The following is a 25,126-nucleotide window of genomic DNA, read 5'->3' on the forward strand; positions in this document are numbered from 1 at the left end:
CGTCCAGCTCCTCTGTTGACAGACCGGTGTGAAACCCGAAAAGATGCTCACTAACACTTGAGCACTCTCGGGCTACGACCGCCCACCCCCCTTCCCACCCCCACCCCGGACCCCCCTCTTCTCTCCCAGCGGCCAGGCTCACATCTCCTCATCAAAACGTCAGATGACAAAATAGATGGCAGCTGTTTGCTCCCGTCATCTAAAAGTGCATCTCCGCTCGTCATCTCATCGCCATCTTGGCCAAGCCAGCGAGCTCCAGAGCTCCACTGCTTGGATCAGCACACCTGGGTTTCAATTACTTCAGATTTGTTTTTTTTTTGTTTTTTTTTTATCTCCGGACATCATATTGATTGGTTTGCATTTTTTAAAACTTTTTTTATCTTTTAAGTTTTTGAAACTCACTAGACACAACATTTCGTTTTTCGGCTCGTCCCAGAAGCCAAAAAAGAGTGCTAAATCACCAGCCGGCCTCGTCCCGGACCAAAACTGGTCGTCGGTAGTGATGACATCATCGTGATTCTTTTCGGTGTCACGCTGTTTTCCAAACACCTACAGATGCCCAGAATCTCACTGGTGCCAGTGGCGGTCTCCAAGCCCAGTGATGCAACAGAACCGGTTGCCATGGTAACACTGCAACAGAAACGGGTAGTTTAGAAAAATGTGGTTTGTTACAGAAATTAAAGTAATGAACTAGAATTTACATTCCTTTGAATTAGAGCTTTTTTGATTTCAGTTTATGAGCGTTAAGTGTTACATGATGTCGTAGGAATGTTTTTGTAGACATTATCTGTACGTTTTTAGTGATTTTCTATATCTATATATCTATATCTATATATAGATATATAGATATATATCTTTATATATATATATATATATATATATATATATATATATAAACATACATACATGGGACTATTGTTTTGGATTCAAATTTCGCCTTATAGCACGAAAAATACAGTAAAACTAAATAGATTTCCTTCCGTGCAAGTTTTACTGTATTTTTCATTGTAATGAAAGAAAATTTGACACATGTTTTGATAGTATGCATTATAAGGTGTGTCATGTGATCTGAAAAATATGTTATATAACAGTTTAATGCAGTGGCAGGAAGGTGTCCCATTATTTACTATGAGTTTCATGAGGTGTTGTTAAGCTAAAAGAAAGGAGGGAACAATATAAAGAGTCTTAACAGGATTGGAAAACTTTACAATTTCCATCGGGGAAGTAAGATAATCAATAAAAAATGTATATTTAGAGATGTTTCCTGCTTTACTCTGAGCTCAGAGGACTCATAAATACTGTCATCTGGGTCACACTTTGTCAAGGTCTGATTCTATAACTTAGTATATTATATGTTCTGACAATTACGTGGACACCGTTGCCATAATAAGACGCCACAGACAAGGAAATTCAAACCGTTGCCAAGTCTCAAGGAGGATACTTGCTAGCGATGCTACAAATGACTTATGAAAGGGATCCATAGCTGAGGACATAGATATAAACAAGGGGTCAGGATGAGGCACGACTCACCTGAGATTCAGACTCATCATGTTAGAAAGTGGACAAATATAATAGCAAGCCCAATATTCAACAGCATTACCATGGCCACGAGGATTGAGTTTGGACCCTGCAAAAAACAACAAAACACGTTGAGCTTCAGCAGGATTCCATCCATGTATACGTTCTTGTAAATGACTTACTGTTTCTTCCGTGTTGTCAGCGATCTCCATACTTGCTTTCTTCGTGTCTGCAAGGCTCTTTGGCTTTAGTGAATCCTGCTTCCTGAGTTTCGGGTCACTTTTGTTCTCCCGTATAGAGGCTGGCTTAGGAGGAGTTGGGGTACTACATGATTTCGGGGGCATGCGTGCCAGTTCCAGCACGCTAGGTTCTTCTTCTATATCTTCCCCGGGGTCCGGCGGCGGGGGTCCCCTCGTCGGAGCTTTGACGTAGTAACTGTGGTACTGGGTGTGAAGCTGCCCGTTGACGGGGACGGTGGGCGGCTGTGAAGGTGGGGGGGCTGAGGTGGGGTCTGGTTGTGGAGGTTTTGCAGGTTTAGGAGGAGCCTCGATTTGCACGTGGGAACTTTGAGAGGATTCGACGACGGCCGTCTTCTCTTCTTTACTCGTCTTCCTGTGAGCTCGCTCGTCGCTTTTGTGACTGGACTTCTCTTCTTTGCTTGTTTTCCGGGAGCTCTTCTCCTCTTTGCTGGACTTGTGGGAGGTGCTGTTGTGGAAATGATGACCTTTCTTCTTGCTGGAGTGAGGCGAGGGGGGCGGCGTGGTTCCGGTGCTGGTCACTGGGGAGTGCGGCGGTGTGGTGCCTTTACGGTAAAAGTGTGGGGAATTTTTCTCAGAGTTTTCTTTCTTTTCTACAGGCGGGGGCTCTTTGATTTCCACCGGCTCCTTCGACTGTTGATTTACGTAATCAGGACCTGGTCAAGACAAAGAAAAGCAGATATTTTAAAACCCTTAACACATTATGTTCATTATTTAATCAGGAACATCAGTTTAGGCAGAGATTATTGAGATTAGTGGCTACTAATTTACATTATAAGTACTTTACTGTAGCTTTTGATTGATCACATAATAACTACAGGTTAAAATGATCAACTCTTTTTGGCTTATAGGAAATTAAGTTGAGTAAGTTACAACAATAAAGCTAGCCTAGCATTTTCAATCGTTAAAGATGGAACACGAATTAGAAAATGTAGTGCAAGCTAATCATTTTTCCTTGATAGCAAGTTAGATAATTACCTTTTTGATTAGGAATGATTTATATACGAGTTAAGTTTTGGATTTGGTTTCCTGCCTCTTTTATTTTTTCAGTAGACTTCCTGTTTCTGAGAGCCTATATGTCGTATTGTTATGGTAAAAAAAACTTTTAGCTGAACCGCTATTTGTGATCACCTGCAACATTATAAAATTGGCGTCTTATATCTCTAGAAGACTCCAGAATCTACTTAAATTAATAAATAATTAATATTCAAATTTATTTTTTTATGACAGTGATCGCTTATTGACTTCGCTTTGAACTGCAAACTTATTTTTCAGTGTATTGTCTTTTAACTTCAGCCCTGGGACTTCTCTGCTCCTCCTGTCATAGGTTCAATCGACAAAAAAGTGCATAAGTGAAATAAAAACTGTTTAAACCCATTCGTCTGCAGGAAAACAAAGCAAGTTTTTAAACGAACAATGTCAATATTTGAACTAATGACGATGCGTCTGCAGTTTAATGAAGAAAACTGTCATGTTAATTCCAGGAAGGAATTTCTAGGTTTGCAGTTTGACAACAACATTACCAGCTAGTGAATGCTATTCCAGACACTTCCTGGAACATTAAAACTATTGTCATATTTTATATACATTGTATATATCAGTTTTAAATACATTTAATGAGACTTTTCAAAGTGTTTTCTTCAACTGTGGGCTTAAACAAACTAAGTGAGTTCAAGTAGATTTTAATTTGGTGCAGAACAGACATAATATTAACAGATTACTCTAGGCCAAACGTCAAATTAAGACATGTTTAATTCATTGTCTGCATTTTAAACTGAACATACTGGCAAAAGAAAAGGAAAAATCCTGAATCTTTGCTCTTAAACCGGTCAAAGCGGCAGGCCGTCAACAATGAGTCTGGTTCCGCTCGAGGTTTCTGCCTTCAAAAAGGAAGTTTTTCCTCGCCATTGCTCACTGTACAGCTCACTGTACAGTGTTTTGTTTCTTGCTCTTTGTTGAATTGCTGGGATCTATTTTTCCTTAATCAACTGTAGTCTTATTTCAACTGTATAGTGTCTTGAGATAACTTTGTTATGATAAGACACTTTAAATAAAATTGAATTTAATTGAATTAAACCGATGTATTGATTCAGTCTTAGAAACTAATTGTTAGAAAAAGCTTCTCATTTTAATTATAGAGCTACAGTTTTTTTTTAATGGATCGATTGTGTATATTAATTCATTTCCACTTGTAGAGCACTTGTAAATCTACTCGTAAAGACATCTGTAAGATGATGTAGATCTAGTAAGTACGCGGCCATTGAGTGAGAATATAGGTTAATCCTTGAGATCAATCAAATGGGTTTTAAAGAGCTTCTTTATATGCATGCAACCAAGGAACAAACGTCTAATCCCGCTGACATACGTTGCTCTTCTCTAGGAATCTCATTTCAAAGCCTTTTTTTGTCATTGACCCAGAGTATTTTTGACTTTGCGACGTCCCTAATTTATTAGCCAACTGTCACAGCCACGACCGACCAGAGAAGATCGTCTAAAGTGCTGACCTTGATTTCACACCATACCAGTGTTAGGTCCAAAGACCTTTAACTATTTTCCCCAGTAATTATTCCCAAATCCTGGCATTAGCAAGCGAATCAAACTGTTGCAGCAAAGTTTCAATTCTCTGTCAGATTCTACAGTTCATTGACGGGGTGGATTTTATTAGAAGGAATTCTGCCTGTTCAGCTGGTACAAGTTTGGCACTTAATTACTTAAGCAACTGCTCTCAGTCCATCGCCAAACCTAATTTAAAAAGCATTCCACGAAGTGGATTAAGCAGACACTAAAAAACAAAACGCTTGTTGGTAAAAAGTGAAGAAATAAGTTCAAATAATGTCCTGTGTTGGACACTATGTGCAGCTGAAGCCGGTTTGAAGCTTTCAGAGAGAATACTAGGCCATTTGTTTAATTAAAGTGACTACATGTCACCCTGTGGTTCTATTAAAGTCAGAGTTAACGGATGCTTGACCCGTTTATCTGTGAGGGTCTTCGAAAAATCTGATGGAAGTCAAAGCAATTCTGTTTTTCTGTCCCTTTTTGTCACAAGTTATTCCTTGTTACTGGAGTTTCACTAATACAAAATACAGACTTTAATGTCATAGCATCAAAATAAAGGTTCATATAACCAAGAAATCAATTCCATGTCTTAATATCTAATTCAATTTAAACTAAAGCTAAATTCAAAGCGCACGTGACGCTCTGACATACAGACATAAATCTTGATGGATGGACTGTTAAACCCTGGCCTAACCCTGCATGACCCTAATATGAGATGACCAACTGTAACTGGACGAGGGCCCCAACGAGGCCAAGCGACATGTGTGCATGTATGAATCTGGGTACATTTAAAGGAGGGGGGGGGGGTACAGTAGATGTTAGCATACCAACTGTGTTTGTCTGAGTGTGACTGACTTACACATTCAAATCTAGATATTACTCAAACATCATGAAGACATTTGTTTTACTAATAAGGCCAATGAAACGTATCTTACGATCCAGTTCCACTCGACTTGCAGTTTGTGAGTGTTTTCTTTTTTTTAAACTTCCAGATCCATGACTCAATTTGTAGCTTTTCAGATTTTCACTTTCGTCCGCCCACTCACACTGGCAGATGGGCAGGGGGAGCTGTCATACTTTGGCTGGGCGGCATGGACCACACAGGGACACACAATATACGGCATTCATTTGAACAGCTTTAAAATGATCAATATTTGCTATTTTGCACTTTTCTAAAGAACACAAACTATTTTATGCTTTCTTGCTAACTTTCTCCCTGTAAGCAGGATCGATGAGTAAACATGTATTTTCCATGTGACCCTAGTCATCAACTCAAACGAAAAAACCTACAGTGGTTGATAAACTAAACTTGTGTCACATCTTGTTAGACTGAATACAGAGGCGTGGCCACTGCAGCCAAGTGTCAGCGTCAACAAGCTCACAGTTCATTTCTGCGCCAGATTCAAGTGCACATTCGACAAGCAACTGCTCATCTGAAGGAAGGGACAGCTGGTCAGCGCGCCAGGGTTGAAGAGTGGCCGGTCCGAGCTCCTCTCAGTGCACAGGGATCTCAGCAATGTCTCCATTAGACTCCGCTGAGGACGCGTTGGCCACAAATATAGCCCAATTAACGTCACAACACAGGCTCCGCCCAGAAATCCCCCTCCAGGGTGCTGTGTGTGAACCAATCATAAAGGTCAGGGTCTCGTTCCCTGTGACCCGGCCTTCCCTTTTGAAGTGCACACTTCCAATCTGGGTGATAATCTGTAATGAGTCTGACATGCAGGTTACAAACAACAAGGGGTTTAGGACTCATGTTGTTGCCCTCGAGGACTTAGTGAAAGTAAAGGAGAAGTGACAATAATTGAGGTTGCTAACCTTTTGGCAAAAAGCTGAATGTGGGTTACCTTGTGTAGCGTCTCACACATTAGGTCTGAGTGGGCGCTGAACCTATGGCTATCCAGAGATCTATCCAATATTCTCATAATCCATAGTGTTCGACGTTCAATGCAGAATCACTTCTGGTAAAACATGAAATTAATCTCAGGCAGGAACTTTATTTTAACATCATAGTAGAAGTGTGACCTCAATAATTTAAGGCTTAAAGTAATATTTATGAGATCCGGCTATTTCAGGTTCACCATTCGTTTTCGTCAAGCACTTGCGCAAGTGAACGACTAAATATTGCAGCTCGTATGTCTGCCCGGGCAACACGTTAAAATGACATCAGCCACTCGCTCATTCATGATCCAACTTAAAAGGCAAGGACGCGCTCCCCTCACACCTCGGCCGCCCGGCCAAACCATGACCACTGGTTTCCACAACACAAACAAACCACAGTCTTTCTGGCCCTCGCAGCCATTTCTACGGCTTAGTGATAGGACATGCTGGGATGAGTCCCATTGTCGATCGGTTTGTCACCAACTATTTTGTGTTGCCTTTGGGCAAAGGCCCAAGGTGAGCTGGCTCATATAACTAAATATACAACACACAGAAAGACAGGTCGCACACCATGAGATGAGAACAAAAAACACAAAGCAACTATTATATATATGAATACATTGTCAAAAATGCTAAAGAGTTCAATAGTTTGAAGTTAGTTTAGTGACAAAATAAGCTCAATTTTACGGTATTTAGTAGCTGAAGTACCCGGCCTTGCCCAGGGATTTTTACAATACCGCAAATTATATTTTTAATGAAAAAATACAAAGGCCATGTTATTTAGATTTCGTTATTTCAATTGTCCCTTTAACATGCTTGCATGGACTTAAAAGGATCCTAGCGTCATTTTCTGCCTTTCAGGACAAATTCCAAAAGAGTTACGCAGAAACTGTCAAGGGCTAAAAGAATGCAAAAAAACAACTCTAGAGGTTTGCCACTTTTAAAAGTAGGCTGTAACTAAAATATCATTTAAAACATTCCTTTGAATGAGAAGAAGAAAATGTGCCAATTTTTTTTGTAGCAATAATAATCAGAAATCTTGAGTCTCTCGGGAGTTTAAAACCCTCACACTACTTTGGCTAAATATAAAGTGTTTCCACCTTTTATTTTGACATCTTCAGCATTTACAAACACCTCAATCCAGTTATTAAAACAGATGATTTCAAGTTTTATGAGGTCTTTAAGAACCACCTCACATCAGACCTCTACACATGAATGTTTGTACTGAAGTCATGTAAATAATGAATTCTTATTATATTAAGATATGGATTATTGCTACTGAAAAACCTTTTTAAAAGACCAATTCTATTCTCAATGCACAGAATCTGTATTGTTTATTGATGCTCTCGCTCATAAAACATTCATTGTAAATCCACTAAACACAGTGTTGTTTGGCAGCCAGCTAATAAAGAACCCACTCATTTCCTCAACAATGGGAATTTAAGAATAGCTTTGAATGGCAGCTTTGTTAGGTTTTTACTTAAATACATGCCTCGAACAAGTGATCTACTCCACAAGAATTCTACTCAGGGTTCCCCTTTCCTTTCATAAAGATACTGTTTGAAGCTTTCTATGACCGGATAAGACCTGAGATTGTAGTTGATGGCACGTCTTCTATACAATAATGATTCTGTTACTACCTCACCAACAGGCCGCAGTATGTGAGGCTGCAGGACTGCAGGTCTGAGGTGACCATCTGCAGCACCGGGGTGCCTCAAGGGACAGTGCTGTCACCTTTCCTTTTTTCCCTCTACACGGCGGACTTTACCTATGACTCCAGCAGCTGTCACCTCCAGAAGTTTTCTGACGACTCGGCCATTGTGGGCTGCGTGTCTGTGGGGGGCGAGCTGGAGTACAGGTCAGTCATCAAGGACTTTGTTGACTGGTGTGAGAGCAACTACCTCTGCTTAAACATCGGCAAGACAAGGGAGATGGTGATTGACTTCAGGAAAAAGTCCCCACCACATCAACCGGTGAGCATCCAGGGCTCGGACATTAAGCTGGTGGACAGCTTCAAATACCTGGGTGTTCACCTCAACAATAAACTGAACTGGTCCACACATATCAACGCCGTGTACAAGAAGGGCCGAAGTCGCCTCCACCTCCTGGGGAGACTGAGGTCCTTCGGAGTGTGCAGACCACTTTTACTCGGTGGAGGAGGTGGGAGAGAGGAGGACACTTTCCAGACTATCCTCCATCAGGGACAACACTCTCCACCCACTGCACCTGACTGTGGAGGAGCTGGCCAGCTCCTTCAGTGGCAGGCTCAGGCACCCCCAGTGTAGGACGGAGCGTTATAGAAGGTCCTTCATCCCAACTGGTGTCAGGATATTTAACTCTCTACTTTAAATATCCTGATGCTAATCCGTAGTGTGTTTTTTCTTCTCGTGTGTTTTATTTTATTTGTTGTTTTTATTTTTATTTTATTTTATTTTATTTTATTTTATTTTATTTTATTTTATTTTATTTTATTTTATTTTATTTTATTTTTATTTTTATTTTATTGTATTTTATTTTATTTTATTCTATTTTATTTTGTTAATAGTGTTAAATTTCTAATTTTGTAAATAATTTGTATATTTTTAAGATCGTTTTTATTTTATTTTGTATTATCTCTTCTATTATTCTTTTTTCCCTGCACTTTTTTTTTTTTTCTCAACTATGCTGTTGTAAAAGTGTGTTTCCCCTCTGGGGATGAATAAAGAGTTTCTATTCTATTCTATTCTAAATTATGTTATTAATGTTGTATAAAGTACTTTTATTTCCATAGCTCTTGTATTGTGTTGAAAGCCAAATAAATCTGATTCATCCACAATAAGTTTATCGGTCTCTATTTTAAGTTTGTGTGTCAGCAGATACACAAAGAAAAGATGTTGTGTCAGAGACCACAGGCATTCTAATATGATTTTGGAAAGCTGAGACGCACGACTGTGAATTACCACCAGCAGCAGACTTGTAAAAGAGGGAGGAGGCCAGATAAGAGGGAGGTCGGTTCATAGGACGAAAAAGGAGGAAAATCTCCTGGGAGGTGTGAAAGAATATCGAGATGATGTCTGTCATCAGCAGTGGAATTAGTTAAAGTGATGGTTCACCCCAAAATTCTCCCCATATCTGTTCTTTTTTAGAATTATACACAAAAATGCATGTTCATTTCTGGAGGTCAAGGATCTCTTTCTTTATCTTCGTCCAAGAATAACACTTAAATACCTCTGTGGTGCTTGTCTGTTACGTCCATCTTCTATTGAATATAAATATTGATGAACCTGAGCTCCAGTCGCTACGTTATTCTCTTTGTGTGCAAGAAATGTGATGTTTTATGTTGGTTGCATGATGGTCCACGCTTAAGATCAAATGAAAACCAATCAATGTTTTATTGTTTCGAGTGTGTGTTGTCATCTTACCAGGTTGATAGAAGTTGGGGGAAAGCTCTCTAGCAACCGCCCTTGCGATCTCAGAGTCATGCACAGCAGAGAGAGCCGCCTGGTCCGCAGCCTCACTCTTGGTTCTGGCATGTGCCGTTCTGAGGAGGGAGGATGAAGAAAAAGAAGAAAAATCAGTAAACATCGACTCATATCAGATAAGAGAACACTTCATCAAGTTCACCGGGGCAACATGGAACATTATGTTTTTAAGGCGAAATATTTCCAACATTACTTATTCTTGACTTTCCCTTCTACCTCGTGCCTGCTCTTTCATGCGCCGCATCCCTTTCAACACAACATTCGTCTCGCTCAAATTTTCTCATTTACATCTGGAGCCAGGTCATGCATGTCAAGGAGAACATTCAATCTGGATTCCTGTGCTCTTCTTGGAGAGAGATGCCGGAAAAGGTTTGCAACGTCAAATAAATGTGAATTTAAATTTTTTTTAATTTCAAGGTCTCCTTGATACCTTATTATAAAGCTATTATACTTATGGTATGTTAGTGCATATTCTTAAGATCATTGATCCATCAGATCAGATCTAACCATTGATTTTCATTACCACTTAAAGGGGTATTTAAGCTGACTAGAAATAATATTTCACATCACAATTTATCTTTTCAACTGTATATTTTTTATGGACAACAGCACAGCCAAAAAACCCCAACAACAATCAAAAACATCCACATAATGAACAATATCAACACATCAAGTATGAAGGAAATATTTTGATTGGCTAAAAAGAAAAGTATGCAAAAGGGTCAGGAACTATAAAATAATTCTCCCTTAGCTAAAGAAATATCAATAACTACAGTTGAAAATGTGGGTTTACTTTTAGTAATAATTTCAGCCACATAGAGATAGAATTTGGGGAAACCCTGGACAGATCCCCGGATCATCAGAGAAGATACATCAGACAGCCTCTAACCTACATTCAATTTGTAACTTTAGTCAAGTTATGCATGTTAGGAGTAAAACAAAGAGCCTTCGAAAAATACACTAAAAGTCAAATGGAGTATTTCATCAGTGAATAATGAAATCAGCGTTCATTTGTCAGTTGTTGCCACATAATCATAGGCTTGTGGCTCGATAGACTGGGCTAAAAATAAAGAAGCATGAAAAATAGAGGAACTAATCCAAAAGTAATAGGCATAAAAAACAAGTGGCGTGGAGTCTAGAGCATCACTTGATGGATGCTCGCATCAGCACCATGGATGCTGGAAAAACCAAAAGGCGGAAGAGTAATGCGGTTTTGGATCATAGAGAGCTTAGCATAAGCACTGGGAGGTATTATGGAAGCGCACCGTGGTTAGACAGAGTGAAGCCGGGGCTGACCTGTTTAACAAATCCCTCTATACTAAACCACGAGTTACTACGTGTAAAACACATGTGAAAACATATAAACACCGACAACCAGACCTCCATTAGGTACCATTAGCATGTATTATGTAACTGTATCCATCACAGCAACACGTGAACTGAAGGAATACGCGTGTTTGCTTATCGTAACCTCATTTTATCTTTCCCTGTTTTCCCCAATATGTGTACGCTCAGATGCTACTTTAAGTCGCTGCCTCGCTCACTCTGGTATTTCCTCGTCCTTCCCGACAGACACAAGTCCTTCACACTGTCCTTGCTCCGACAAGTTGAGACACTAACTTATTAAAATGCATGAGGAACCACAGAGAATGAGGCATCATTTCCTCTCCAAAAATAAATCAGAGGAGACAAAGGAAACATTGTGTGTTCAGGCACTAAAAAAGTGTTGGAGTTACAACATAGCGTCTTTGTGTACCAGGGCTGTAAATGTAAAGAAAGGGCCTTCATTTGGTGAAAAGTAATACTGTTACTGGGTTGGGTTGTGTGACACTACTACAGACACACTCTGTTCAAATGTGAATTTTTGATTATTTTCCATTTTGTCAGTTCAGTTCTGCATAATAAGGGGTCATGGTTTACCTGTTAAGTGAGCGTGTAGTAGCTTCAGTTGCCAAAGTTGCAAATTGCCACAGTTCATTTCGGCCAATGACATTTCAGCCGGTCCGAAAATGGTGATGGAGTCAAAACTAATTCAGAAAGAGGCGGATGATGATGTTCGTATCATATACAGTCTATGGTTAATACCAGGGATGGGTTGATGAGGCCTCATGATACAGCATTGTCGTGAAGAAAATGGATCATGATACAGTGTCTTAATTTTGAATGGCCACTAGATGGCACTCTTTATAATGTTTGGCTTTAATCTACTTATACAATGAAACCTGGCATCATTTTAAAACGTAGAGAGCGCCATCTAGTGGCATTTCAAAATAAAGACACTGTATCATGATACAACATAGTCCACAATACAACAATTAACAAAAACTTGGTTAAAAGAAATGCAGTTGAAAATCCATCCCATCGTATCAAATATAAAGTCCAGACTGGGGGAGTCAGTCCAGCAACGTTGAGCAACGCTTAGCTGCGATGGCGTCCGTCAGTAGATCTGGCTCCTTCTTGTCTATACAATGGAGTGGCAGTCAGTTACTGTAATCGGCGCGAATGATGTCATGGCCGACAACCAATCAGGCGCTTCGCCATACAGACCATGTCAGTGACTTTAAAGCATTCCAGTTGCATAACTCCGCGGGCCAGCTGACTCAACCCCACATTCCCGCGCTTGGCCCAAACGCAAACTCAAGAACAAACGTGGCTATTTGTGAAATGTGCGAATGTGCGACCGAGAGAAAGGAGACGAGGACGTGTCATGGCGTGTTTTACAGTGTGGTCACGACACGTCCTTAGGATCTCGGGCGGTCCGGTTTTGAGGTAGAGCGGCTTGTCACGACCGAATACAGGAAGCCACTGTTCCGAGACAGGATGTCTGGATGTGGGAGGTGACAGGCGGCAAGTGGAGGGAGTGGAAGTGTGATGGGATAAGAGGAGCGACAAATGCAAGGTGAGAAAACATGGGCATGTTGAGCAGAAAGACGAGTTTGTTTTTAGTCCTCTTATACTGTATTGTTTAGTCGCAGGAAAGTGTACTGAGCTTTAAAAAGTCTTGGTAATCCAAATGAAACCAAGCTCAATGCAACTAAATAAGGTAAATGAAGCACTTTCAGTCGATGTTACATTTTAACACCACATTAGTGAAAGTGAATAATATAATATAATGTTAATGACCATTTTATCAGTGACTGTCATCTCTGCTGGCCTAAACATAATCAGAAAATAAATTAAATTTAAATGTAATTCAATTTGTTTTATTGTTTATTATTCATAAATATGTATTTATCAATTATTCATTTCATAGCTTTCCTCTTGCTTGCACTGCTTCCTGGATTGTACGTTCATGTTGGAGCTTTCATCCAACCATATTTGAGCTTTCATGTGTTACCAGAAGAAATCTACCCGAGGCCTTCAGAATTTACGGAAGTGGCTCTTGTGCACTGAAATAAACGGCAGCCGAATGATTGTGTTAACCAATCAGATTTGAGTTGGCAACATCTGCAACAGCGTCTTGGCAGCTACCCTTCTGATAGCTGCCAACACACTGAATGCTTTAAGCATGTTGCAAAGCAGAGCGTGTGTGTGGTGGCCATGGAAACCACACAGACTGTAGTTGGAGTGATATTTTAATATAATGCACTGATGTGTTCATCTAAACGTCTTATTGACCTTTATCAGTACACACTCAGATCCCTGTGGTGTATAAATAACCCTAAAGTAGTTATTGAGAGGTGGATTCATTCAAACGTGTGTGAAATGCACGGCCCGCCACAGAATTGTATTATTTATACTGTATAATAAATGTTGCTAAGTTAAATTGTGTTTGCTTTTACAAAAAAAAGAAAACACAATCAATCTGGGTATGAATTTATCTTCTTGGGTAGATTTTTTAATCAACATTGCAGGTAAACAAAAGCAACAATAGGGCAAGTTCACACCTGTTCACAAAAACACTATTTTGTATAATATTGAGTCAAAGCCACACACGTCCTCCGTCGGATTGGTCTTTGTTTTTGTGAAATCTTGATCTAGTTGGATTAATACTTGGTTTCAGAGCACTTTTTAAAAGATGCAATGTAATAAGGACACAGTATTGGACAGGATATTTTGAGTTTTAGCAACGAAAACACATCAATTTGGCAACACAGTATGTTTTCTACACATATTTTTAAAACCAAGATAAAATAGTATAGTATACTTTGGGAAGGTTGTGGGTTCAAACCGACATGTACAACTTGACTCGTCAGTAAAAGTGTAACATGATGCTGTTCTGTGTATTTAATTTTAGTTTCCAAATATTTTTGTGTGTCGATGCTATTTAAACAAATTCTGGCGTTTGAATTTGGCAAACACACACATGCACAGACACACACACACACACAGACACACATGCAAATGTGGCTCACACTGGCTCTGCGACTACAGCAGCAGCTCCTTCTTTTTTGAAGAGGAAATTGATTTGATGCTTTGATGCGAGTTACTGCTGTTTTTACGACTCTGACAAATAAATGGTGTCAGCTCGGCAGAGACTTTCTCTCTCTCTCTCTCCGAGTATCACTTTGGTGTCTGAGATCCAAAGACCGTGAGACATTAAGAGGCAGCGCATAAAGACAAGTGCAGCAACAAGAGATTCAGCTTCTACAGGACTTGAACCTGTTTTGTTAAAAGCCTGATCGACGACGACGAGCAAAACACTTGCCGTCAGACAATCTGCTGTTTAACAACTGCACGGGTGTGTTTAATGGAGTCTGGTTCGCTAAGTGTACATGACAACGGATTAAAGTGTATTTTGTTAGGTCTATTGACCCATGACCTTCAGCTCTTCACTCGTTTGGTCAAAGGTTTAGACCAGACCTGGGCAAAGTGCGGCATACTGTATTTATGCGACCCTCCAAGTATGATCATGTATAAATGTTTCTAATGCATTAACAAATGTATTTTGTATTTATTATTCATTTAAACACTTATTAAACAGGGAAAAAGGACCCTCCTTTTTGTGTGTAACTTTTTGCATATACTGTATATAAATCCCTCAAAATATTGATTTAAAGTTGGTGAAGAAATGTTTTGAAAAAAACTCATATATACAAGAAAAAAATTGCAGTTTATTTAGCTTAATACATGTCACAGCCTAATGACGAATGTCCTTTTTTTTTCTTTAGGGATTTTCTCGTATTACTTTTTGCGTAACGGCCCCTAACAACATTCACAGAATTTAATGTGGCCCTTGAATAATTTTAATTGCCCACCCCTGGTGTAGACTGAGGTCAATAGGTTCTCTTTTGGATTATAATGAGTGAAAATCTATAAAACAGTCAAATATTTTCTCCACTTTTCTATAACATGACCACTAACATCACTGGTTACCAAATATTCACACCATAGAGATCAATGTTTCTCTCATCATGACAACAGGGTTTCAAGTTCAACATACACAAAGATATTGTTTTCATTTCTTTAGATGTTTCCAGTATTGATGGCGATCATCCCGGAAACACTTGTACGATGCATTCAGAATGAAATACCTTGAGACTCCGTGACTCGATAAAGCTTTTCATCATGCCCGCGACAGCCTCATTAGAGGTGAAATTATTTAAGGGGCTCATGAGTCTGAAAGCAATTCGCTCCCCAGGCTATGGCCTATTTGAGGACTCCCCCTCATGCTGACACAGATCTCATCTCTTTTTGCCTCTTGTCACCCCCCCGTCCTCCCGACCCCCCAGCCCCTCCTTTAGCGGGGTAAATGGAATGCTGACGGGTGCAGACTATAGTGGGACAGAGTATCAGTCTTGACCTTGTCTTGTGTGAGAATCAAGACTCAACGATCTTAACTCCATACATCACTTTCATCACTTCCTTTCTAGAACCAAAATCTAATTTAAGGAAATTTAATTTACGACGGCATGAAGGCAGTTTAAAAAAAAAAAAAAAAACCCTCTTACAACGACACAAAACGGATCACGTCAGCACAAATTTCAATCCAGACGTGGAAAAAAAAAGAGTCTTGTTTTAATTCAGGATTACCCAAGCATGACTTATAACTGTGGAGAAGGGATGATTCCTAAATCCTCCTCTGGCTGTACAATACTGTGGGGAAAGGTGGTGACAACAACAAGTGCAGTGGCTGTTAGCGTTAGATAAACTAGCTGTATTTTGAAGGACATGAACTTAAATATCACAATATTTTTTCAGTATTCAACAGCACTGTGTTGACTATCTTTTTGCTTTCAAAATCACTACTAATAAAACTACATTCATGATTGTTATTGAATAAAGTTTGTATAAAATAAAATAATTTGAATTGTTTATTCAACAATTAACATGAAAATATTAACAGCGTTAGTTCATTTTTGTGATGCAACTACACTTCTGCCAGCTAGATGGCAGCAGTCATTACGTCCTCCACAGCGAAAAGAACAATCCTATTGGATCCCGGCGACGACTGAGGACGAGAGGATACAGTCGACTCCAGCAGTTTTTAAAGCTGATTTTTGGACATATTTTGATTTCAAAATAAATTAGAGCAGTTACGACTATGTCAACAGTCATGTGGTCTGTAAATTCTGCAAAACCAGAGTCAAATATCACTAGAGTGTCGCACAATATCATATCATTGCCTCTGAATTGTGATACATATTGTATCACCAGATCGTTGCCAATTAACAACACTATTTATTTCACCATATTATATACTGCTAGAGACAAAAATGTATTCCAAAAAATGTTGTTTCAGGACCAAACACCAAATGCAACACTGCATCGATATAATAACATCAGTACTGTTTAATTAAAAGTCATATATGTTGTTTCTTTTGGTCTAAATTGGGGGCTGTCCTGGACACACAGACTCACAAATTTAAGAGAAATTTCAATTATTAAATAGTGTTTTTGCATGTCACACAAAGAACTTAAGTTTTTTACACAAACACAGGTTTGCCTCTCACTTTATTTGCTATCACAAATTGTAACGTGAAGAAATCTAACCGTGGGTTGCGGTTAACATTGATGTTTGCGTGTGTTTGTCCAGTTTCTTAAACAAACAATGACCACATGACTCAAGTTCCATCTACTGCGTTCACATATGGGTTCCACATCTCCAGGGCCCTTTTACGCTGAGGCTCCAGTACACGCTCTTCCTCATGAGTGTGTTGAGAGATTGACACTGAATCCCTGGCAGAGATGATCCCTCTGGTTCTGGTGAAGGGCAGATTCATGGATACGGACCTCGGTTCTCACTCCTAGTGTCAACACCACCCGTGAAAGATGACCACAGCTGATGCAGCTAATGACCCACGTAGGGTGGCTGGGGGGGGCTATAGTGGAGAGGACCAGGACAAACAATAAAAAAAACACTGAATGAAGTTTGTTCTTGTCGATCATTTAACGGTTGTCGTGTCGGTTTTTATCTGATACCGGTCCAAAATAAAAAACATCGAAACAGAAAGAGTCCCTGAAAATTTGTTAATAATTTAACTTAAACAAGAATGTTTTTAATACAATTTTAAAAAGCGATAACTTATTTAGTATATTCGGTCATTATTATTTTGAGTCTTCACTTTGTCAACTGGAACACACTGAGCTACTTTAACTTCTGCGGGCTAAAAATCAAACCCACGATACGCTGTAGGTACCATTTCCATCAGGATGCTTTCAGCGTGATGACGTCACACCCTGCAAACATCCTTTAAAAATATTTTTTACTAATCAACTAAAATTTTACGCTTTGAAGGCACTTTGTACTACTTGAGAAAATATTTATAATACCAAAGATACACCTGTGACATTGATTGGTGGAACCGTGTGTCATCGTAGTTCTTCAAACTCATTAGTGATCAATACATTTGAGCATTTTATCCTTTAAAAAAACAATCTGGTCATCCCTTTTAGTCACAGGACTTTTTTGTTTTGCATGGTACAGTCACAAATGAATTATTTCGATCAATAATCGGCGTCACATCCAGCCCAGACATTCTGTTGGGGGTGAAAGTCATGTGCGTCGTCAGACCAGGAAGTGACAGAGCAGGAAGAAGCTTGGAAAATGATTCAGTATATAAGTATGTAAGTAAGTAAGTAAGTAAGTAAAGTAATTAAGTAAGTAAGTCATTTTTATTTGTATAGCGCTTTTCTATACCAGGGTCACAAAGGTTATTTGTAAAGCGCCTTTAAGATCATCGTTTCATTTACATTTGGTACAAATATGGCGTTTGTATCAACAGAATATTTTTTAATACTGGTACTGATACTTTCACTTTAATACTGGTTCTTGAACGATACATTATACACCAATTTTATAAGGTCAATTATATAAAAAAGAACATCAAACAAAGTACAAATCTCAAGTGTAATTAACATTTTAAATGCAAGTTGAAAGTTCACATTTAGAAAAAATATTTGTGGAAAATAACATTTTATTTTCAGTCTGGTTACACATTGATGGCACTAAAACTGTCATGTAAAAATGGCACACTGCAATTCATAGGATTTCAACAAAAAATCTTTAATTTGCCTTGACGTTGACGTTTGTACGGGTAGATGTTGTAGCATTTTGTCTGGAGTTGATCGTGACACAGAAGACGTAACTACAATGTAATGCCGTTGTTCCAATTCCCTTTAAGAATACACTGGGTAGAGTGGAAAAGCTTTCAGGCATGTTGGACAATTGGATGAGGTCAGAGGTCAATTCAAGGATGATGATGATGAAGGATCAACTCAGCTCAATGGTCAGGGAGTCGACCAGTGTGCACAGCAAGACGCTTGCGAGGAAGAGAGGTCAAAGAGTTAAGCTGTACCACAACTCTACATTATTTGAGGATCTATCCATTTTCCCCTCTTGACTTTCTCCTTCTGTAGCTGGAACGGGTGACCAGTCCGGGGATAAGGTTCCCAGGTAAGATCCCAGTTTAGGGAATGTTGTCAATCTTTCTCACTGTTGCCATCAGTGTTATTGGAGCATATTGTGACCAATATTATAGTATTTTTAGAAGAATATATATATCTTCTTGCGTTTGTGTGTGTGTGCTAATCCAAAGTCTGTTACCTTGTACAATCACACATTTCAATTTGTGTAAATTATAATATATGAATGTGTTTGACAGGATATGCACTTCAATGCAAGAGAAACTGTTTAAAAATGTGCTGGAATAAAAGGACTGACCAGGGTTTGTACTTTTCTTTACTCCGCACTGAAATTTGTGTGATTTATTATTTATAATAAATATAAATGTTTGAATCCCACTTTTAGCACGTTTTCTTTGAGTTTTTTAAAAGTATTTACAGTGAATATATTATATCTGTTTACACGTGTAATTAAAGTAACTTAATTTACCTTCTCCTTTTATTCCTATGTATAATTATTTTTGCCTTTATCTTAAAAATGGCTTAATCACTTTATCTGAACAAAAAAATACATTTTACTGTAAAGTTAATTATTTATTGCATTAGAGAAAAAAATGCATAAAAAACGTGTACATTGAAATAATAGCGCATATTTAATCGCAATATTCAGGAAGATAATCGCAATTTGATTATTTTCAATAATCGTTCAGCCCTAGTCCAATAACATAAATAGAATATCTGTACCATTCAATATTAAAACAGGCTTACAAACCGACTGTAAATATACATGTGATTCTCCAACAGTTTAACAATATGTAACTGAAACGCAATAACAATGATCAAATTTAGATGTAGATTTTAATTTAGAGTGTTTGGTTCGCGAGGAAAAAGCAAGCATTACCTATTGAACCTCACAATTACTCTCGGCCTGTGCCTCTTCAAGCAGCTAATTTGAAGAGAAAAGGAACAAGCGGCTGGCACGGTGATGACGAGTGTGATGCAGTATCCATAGTAACCACCAGAGACACTTGAGGAAACCGTCCAACTGGGCATCTGGGCTGTATTTATGAATTTACAAGCGAACAAATCCCATACAACAGCTTACGCTGTGCGTATAATCTTAGACGTCTGTGCATCGACACATATTGACACAAGGAATGATACGAAGCTGCTGCATTGTTTAGTACTATAATTATATATTTAAAAAAGCACTTACAAGACAGAAGGGTTTTTGCATAAAACAGGCGCACGGAGACACACATCTCAATGTTGTGTTCCATTTGACTGCAGAGCTCCACAGATGAACCTGTCAGAGTAAAGGTCACATTGCTTGGCAACCACTTAAGCTTAAGGAATAGTTTTAATCATGGTCTGTGCTCTCTCCTCCAATCTCCTGCCACCGTTCGGCACATACACACAAACACACACACCCACCCATTCATTTCCTCTTCAAAACCAAAGGAAGCATTAGGTTACATCTGCCCGCAATATTGTGATGTACAGCACAGCAGCGAGGACGCAACAGATGGAAGAATAAATACAGAATTAATCACTTATATGCAAAACTTTATGTCCCAAAACACACACACACACACACACACATGCAGCGTCATGACTTGTGTGCGATTACAAGGACGGTCACAGGCTTCACAAAGAAGATTCCCAGAGGAAAATTAATACTCCATATCAACGTGAGAAGTCATAATCTAATCCAGCAACATCTGGAGCGGGCAGCAGGGTAGCAAGCCAATCAGCCTCTTGACAGAATCCACAGAGGTACAGTCATATTTCGGAGGTTGAAAGTACACAGTGTGGTAGCAGGTTTTCAGAAGCATTATGTAAGAGATGATTCACGGATCAAACGTTATTGTCCAAATGTTTGTTCCGCTGTCGGCGAACTGTTTAGATTGGGCTGCGATTGACTCTGTAAGGCTGAATTATATGGACTCTTATATTGTTAGCGTTAAATCAAATGATCGCTGACAGCAATACAGTCCATGTACACTAGGGTGGTCCGACGCTGTTCGTGTTTGTTGAACTGGCAGTTTTCTTGGCTCTTCCTGAACAAACATGAGCCCAAGAAATGGATATGAGGGAACTAATTCCAGGAGGTCATAATGTTATGAGTGGAAGAAAAGGATATACATGCATGTATTAAATATAACGACGCTCATTCCTGGGATGCCGAGCTACTTCTGGCTAAAATCAGGGGACACCCTGGAAAGTTGCCAGTCACATATGGAAAGACAGCTCACTAAAGTATGGTTTGTGCCACATGTCGCCCATATTTATTTGGTATATAATGTTATTGTCATTACACTACAATAACCACTAGATTGCCATCCCACCTTTGAGTTTACTATCTATCTATCTATCTATCTATCTATCTATCTATCTATCTATCTATCTATCTATCTATCTATCTATCTATCTATCTATCTATCTATCTATCTATCTATCTATCTATCTATCTATCTATCTATCTATTAAATGAACCGTTCTAGCTCGCTGTGTTTTCTCTATGAAAGAAATCAACTTATTTTCAAAGTACAACCAAGAAAAAGACGATGGAATCGTGGAACACGTATTCAGGAAATATAACTACATTTGCAATCAAACGCTGCTGGTTCCTGCACTTCACGACAGTCCATATGACCCCCGTCCCTGCCAGTCTGCCTGCCCCGAGTGGCGCCCGCCTCGACGTCCTGACTCATCTTGAGAAGTTGCAGAATTGTGTGTCATTCTTGAAGAGATTACAAGCGGCAGCATCACAGTGGAGCAGGCAAGTCGGTGAAACACAATCCTTCTGCTGTGGCCAACCACAGTGCAATACCTCTGTCATAAAAAAACTTTTATTGTCAACACTGTCTAGATGTGCGTTTGCAGGTCAAAGAGTTTGCCATGTCACGAAAAACAATACCATACTTTTTCCATATCGTTATTGTTATATTTCTGGGTCTATTATTAATGTTTTAACAAAGAGTAATTACACGTTAAAACGAGCCACCTAGCTTTCTCCTAGTGGACATGAATTCCTAATAAGGCTTAGAGGAAGTTACTGGAAAAGTCCAAGTTTGATTTAGCATAGACGCGGCAGATAGCATCTCATGCTAGGATTATTAATGGTGTTTGTGGAAACTGGCCGGTCGTGAACCCTGATATAGAAAATATAGTTTCCAGTGAAGACTTAACAATCATTTTTACTTAAACCCACGTCTTAAAATTGAGTACGCTTCACGTATTGACATTTTACTTTCGCTCCTGGCTAGACATTAAGGCAACTTCGAGCAAGAATTTGTCACGTTGTAAAGCTGTTGCAGGCATGTGAGATGTGTGAGACTGCACCTTAAAAAACAAATCATAAACTCTGAAGTATCAAAATCACACACACACACACACACACACTAGAGGAGCGACAAAACATAATCCACCGTGGACACGCACCTCTATTTGGAGATGTAAACTGAATCTTAAATGACGAACTGACGGTTAAAATAATTCCCAACAACATGTTGAGATGCGGAACGCTCTGGTTTCTAAAAGTGGGCAGGTGAAGAACAGACCATCCTGGAATCAGACCCGCGTCGTTTCTGCAGAGTCTCACTTTCAATGAAAAAAAAAACCCTTTTCTCCGTTCGTACGGACACATAAGCATCCTTGAGAGATGATAGTTGCAGTGGGATGCTATATCAGTGGTAGGACAGATATATATTCTTGGCTGGTGCTGATAAGCCACTGATGCCTTGCCTTATTTAGTCAGAACTCACTGTGCTGACACACTAGCAGAGGAGACATCACAGGCACACTCACTGTACGTTTGTCTCACTCTGCATGTGTGTGTGTGTGTGTGTGTGTGTGTGTGTGTGTGTGAGAGAAGGTTTCCTTAAATACAAGTTTAGATCAAGGACACACACACACACACACACACACACACACACACACACACACACACACACACACACACACACACACACACACACACACACACACACACACACACACACACACACACACACACACACACACACACACGGGTTTAATTAACTTTTAGTTTGATTAACTGTGCATTAATTAATTATTACCTACATTTTTCTTAGCCTGTGGTTATAATTAAAGGTTAGAAAAAAGCTCACTGGTCTATGAACAGCATAGCATGTGTACGGAGGTGAAAAGCATTAAAACCCATTTAGAATTATAAGAAAAAGGTTCTAATAATAAAGACTTGTTTTGTATGAATGTCACCTCAAAATATCTTTGTTGATCCATAACCATCGTTTCTAGAAAAGGCTGTCGATGGATAACAGTTGCTGCCCTCAGGAAGTGGAAAGTAAAAAGCAACATGAAAAATGATTGAACATTTGATTTCATGTCTTCAGACGTGATGCCGGAGCTGCACAATATGAATGCAGCATGAATAAAGGTCTTGTCAAGTGACTGACAAAGAGGAACGTAGCCATGGAGATGTTTTCTTTGTTCCACAGTTTACTCTTTTTAAATATAATTTTTTTTTTGACTTCAGAAATGAGCATGGATTTGTTAGAAGGATTGACCTCATATTTGTCAGAACCAAACATTTGCGTTTCCCTGTAAAGAGTTGTCAAAAACAAGAAGTGGTACAGTCATCTTATACCTTTAAATAGTCTGAAACTGTCACTTCTTCCACTAAAGAAGTAATAAGGAAAGTTTTTAGTTACTTATATTGTCCTTCTGTGCTCATCAGTGACACCAACTTCACCATCTTTCAACTTCCTGCTTCTGCATGAACCTTTGGATCATTTATGTTCTTTGTTTATATTTATAATCTATACTTTTGATTAGAAACAGATTAAATCTTTGCTATTAAACACTGTGTGAGCTACAATATTATCGTGCCTTGACGACAATCTTTTGAGCAATATGTACTCAGAGTGATAGTTCACCCAAAATTCAAACTCCACTCATTTTCTACTCACCCTCATGTCAACTAATGGTTGGTATTATTTCCAGAGTAATCCGTTCCATTTTGTTACAGGCAGAAATGTATGTCCACACTTATGTCCAAATACCTGCTTGTCTGTATCGTCCATCTTGTATTGAAGCCTCGACAAGAGGAATTTATCTGAAAAAACGTATACAAAAAATCTGTATATTTTTAGCTTGTTTGTAGCGAAAGCTCCCAATCTCTCAGCTCCAGCTACAAGTTTATCCTCATTCAAATATATCGCAGGTGTCACTACACGTTCACAATATTTTGGATGATGGCCTGTTTAACTTCTGTTTATCAATCCTAATATATACAGTATTATTTAAGTTTTTCGTATCAATTCCTCATGTTGAGACTTCAATACAAGAGATACGAGATGCTTTTGGATGTTTTTTAAGGTTGTCTTTTTAGTATAAGCTCAAGAAAACTGAGCTGTGGTCGCTACATTAAAATGAACAAACATTTTTGCCTATAACTGACTAGAACTACTAGAAAATGAGTGAAGTTTGAATTTTGGGTGAACTATCACTTTAAAGATCTTGTAGATCATATAGATAATAATAATAAGAGCTTTAACAAAATAAATAATATTTATTGAACATTTCCTTAATCCAACAACACCTGAATGTTCAAATTCCAATAAATAATTCAAACATAATAATAATTATAATAATCATAATAATAATCATAATAATAATCATAATAATAATAATAATAATAATAATAAAATAATAATGATATATTTTATTTATAATGCACATGACCTCAAAATGCTACAGTAGAGTTATAAAAAATAAATGAAAAAAGATTAAAAGTCATCCCACTTTTGCACTGTTATCTCAGTCCCCTCCCCCATCCATTAACAACATGACACACACTGGAGTGTATTGAATAACTGGTGTGTGACTCCATGTTCTGTAGATAAAGGGTGAATGGGGCGGGGGACTGAGGGGGGGCCTGACTGTCAATTTGTTTATCAGCGGCACTAAGAACAGCAGCTCCACCCCACCAGCAGATCTCAGGCCGTTTTCTTCTTCTGGATCCAAGCCTTCGTTTCTGTCGTTGCCCCCACATAACCTCGACTGTGCATCATCTGATGTTTTTTTCTTGTCTCACATCCTTCCTTCTTCTTTTTCATCCCGGCTAGCAGGTTCCCCCGGTGCATCCTCGCGGTCCGGGCGAGACATGTGACCACAAACGGATCGATAAGAGTGCATCTTTTGCATGCGCTGTATAATGAGACTTACGTAACTGGCTTGCTGGCATTTTAAAGCAACAGTACTTTTTTTTTTTTTTTCCAGGCAGAGCATAACCGGGTATTGAGCAGGAATAGATAATGAAGTGACACATACCAGACAGTTATTTGATCACTGACAGAACCAGCAGTCTTGTTTAGAGGCATCGACACCAGCTCTATTGGGTTTTGTTGCTCCATTACTGTAGCAGGTAATGGTTTGCGCCATTGTAAGTTGTTGCCATGGCGTTCTCTGGACGAGGAGCTCTATTCATGCATTATCATTTATTTGATCCTTCCTTTGATGATGCACACACACACACACACACACACACACACATGCACACAGATGAGGTTGAACAGAGGCGTATCCGTCGCGTCCACTTTATGTAAACATGTTCTAATACCATTTTCCTTCAGAACTGCAGGTGGATACGAATAAAGCAACTCTTTAGTCACATTAGGTAAATAA

At 39.0% G+C, this 25,126-nt stretch overlaps 1 protein-coding gene across 1 annotated transcript in view; it reads right to left on the reverse strand.

Annotated features, from left to right (window-relative positions):
* Positions 1-116: 116 nt before the first annotated feature.
* The window catches only part of LOC148081926 (junctophilin-1-like), a 34,503-nt gene continuing 9,493 nt past the window's right edge, over positions 117-25,126 (reverse strand). Inside the window, exons 3-6 of the mRNA XM_087788977.1 lie at positions 9,614-9,732; positions 1,701-2,431; positions 1,531-1,627; positions 117-630 (exon numbers count right to left, since the gene is read on the reverse strand). Coding sequence (XP_087645103.1) covers positions 1,547-1,627; positions 1,701-2,431; positions 9,614-9,732 — 931 coding nt within the window. The 3' untranslated portion in view covers positions 117-630; positions 1,531-1,546. The remainder of the gene's footprint in view (positions 631-1,530; positions 1,628-1,700; positions 2,432-9,613; positions 9,733-25,126) is intronic.

This window comes from Callionymus lyra, chromosome 4 (genome assembly GCF_982586985.1).
Source record: "Callionymus lyra chromosome 4, fCalLyr1.hap1.1, whole genome shotgun sequence".
Taxonomy (NCBI): Eukaryota; Metazoa; Chordata; class Actinopteri; order Syngnathiformes; family Callionymidae; genus Callionymus; species Callionymus lyra.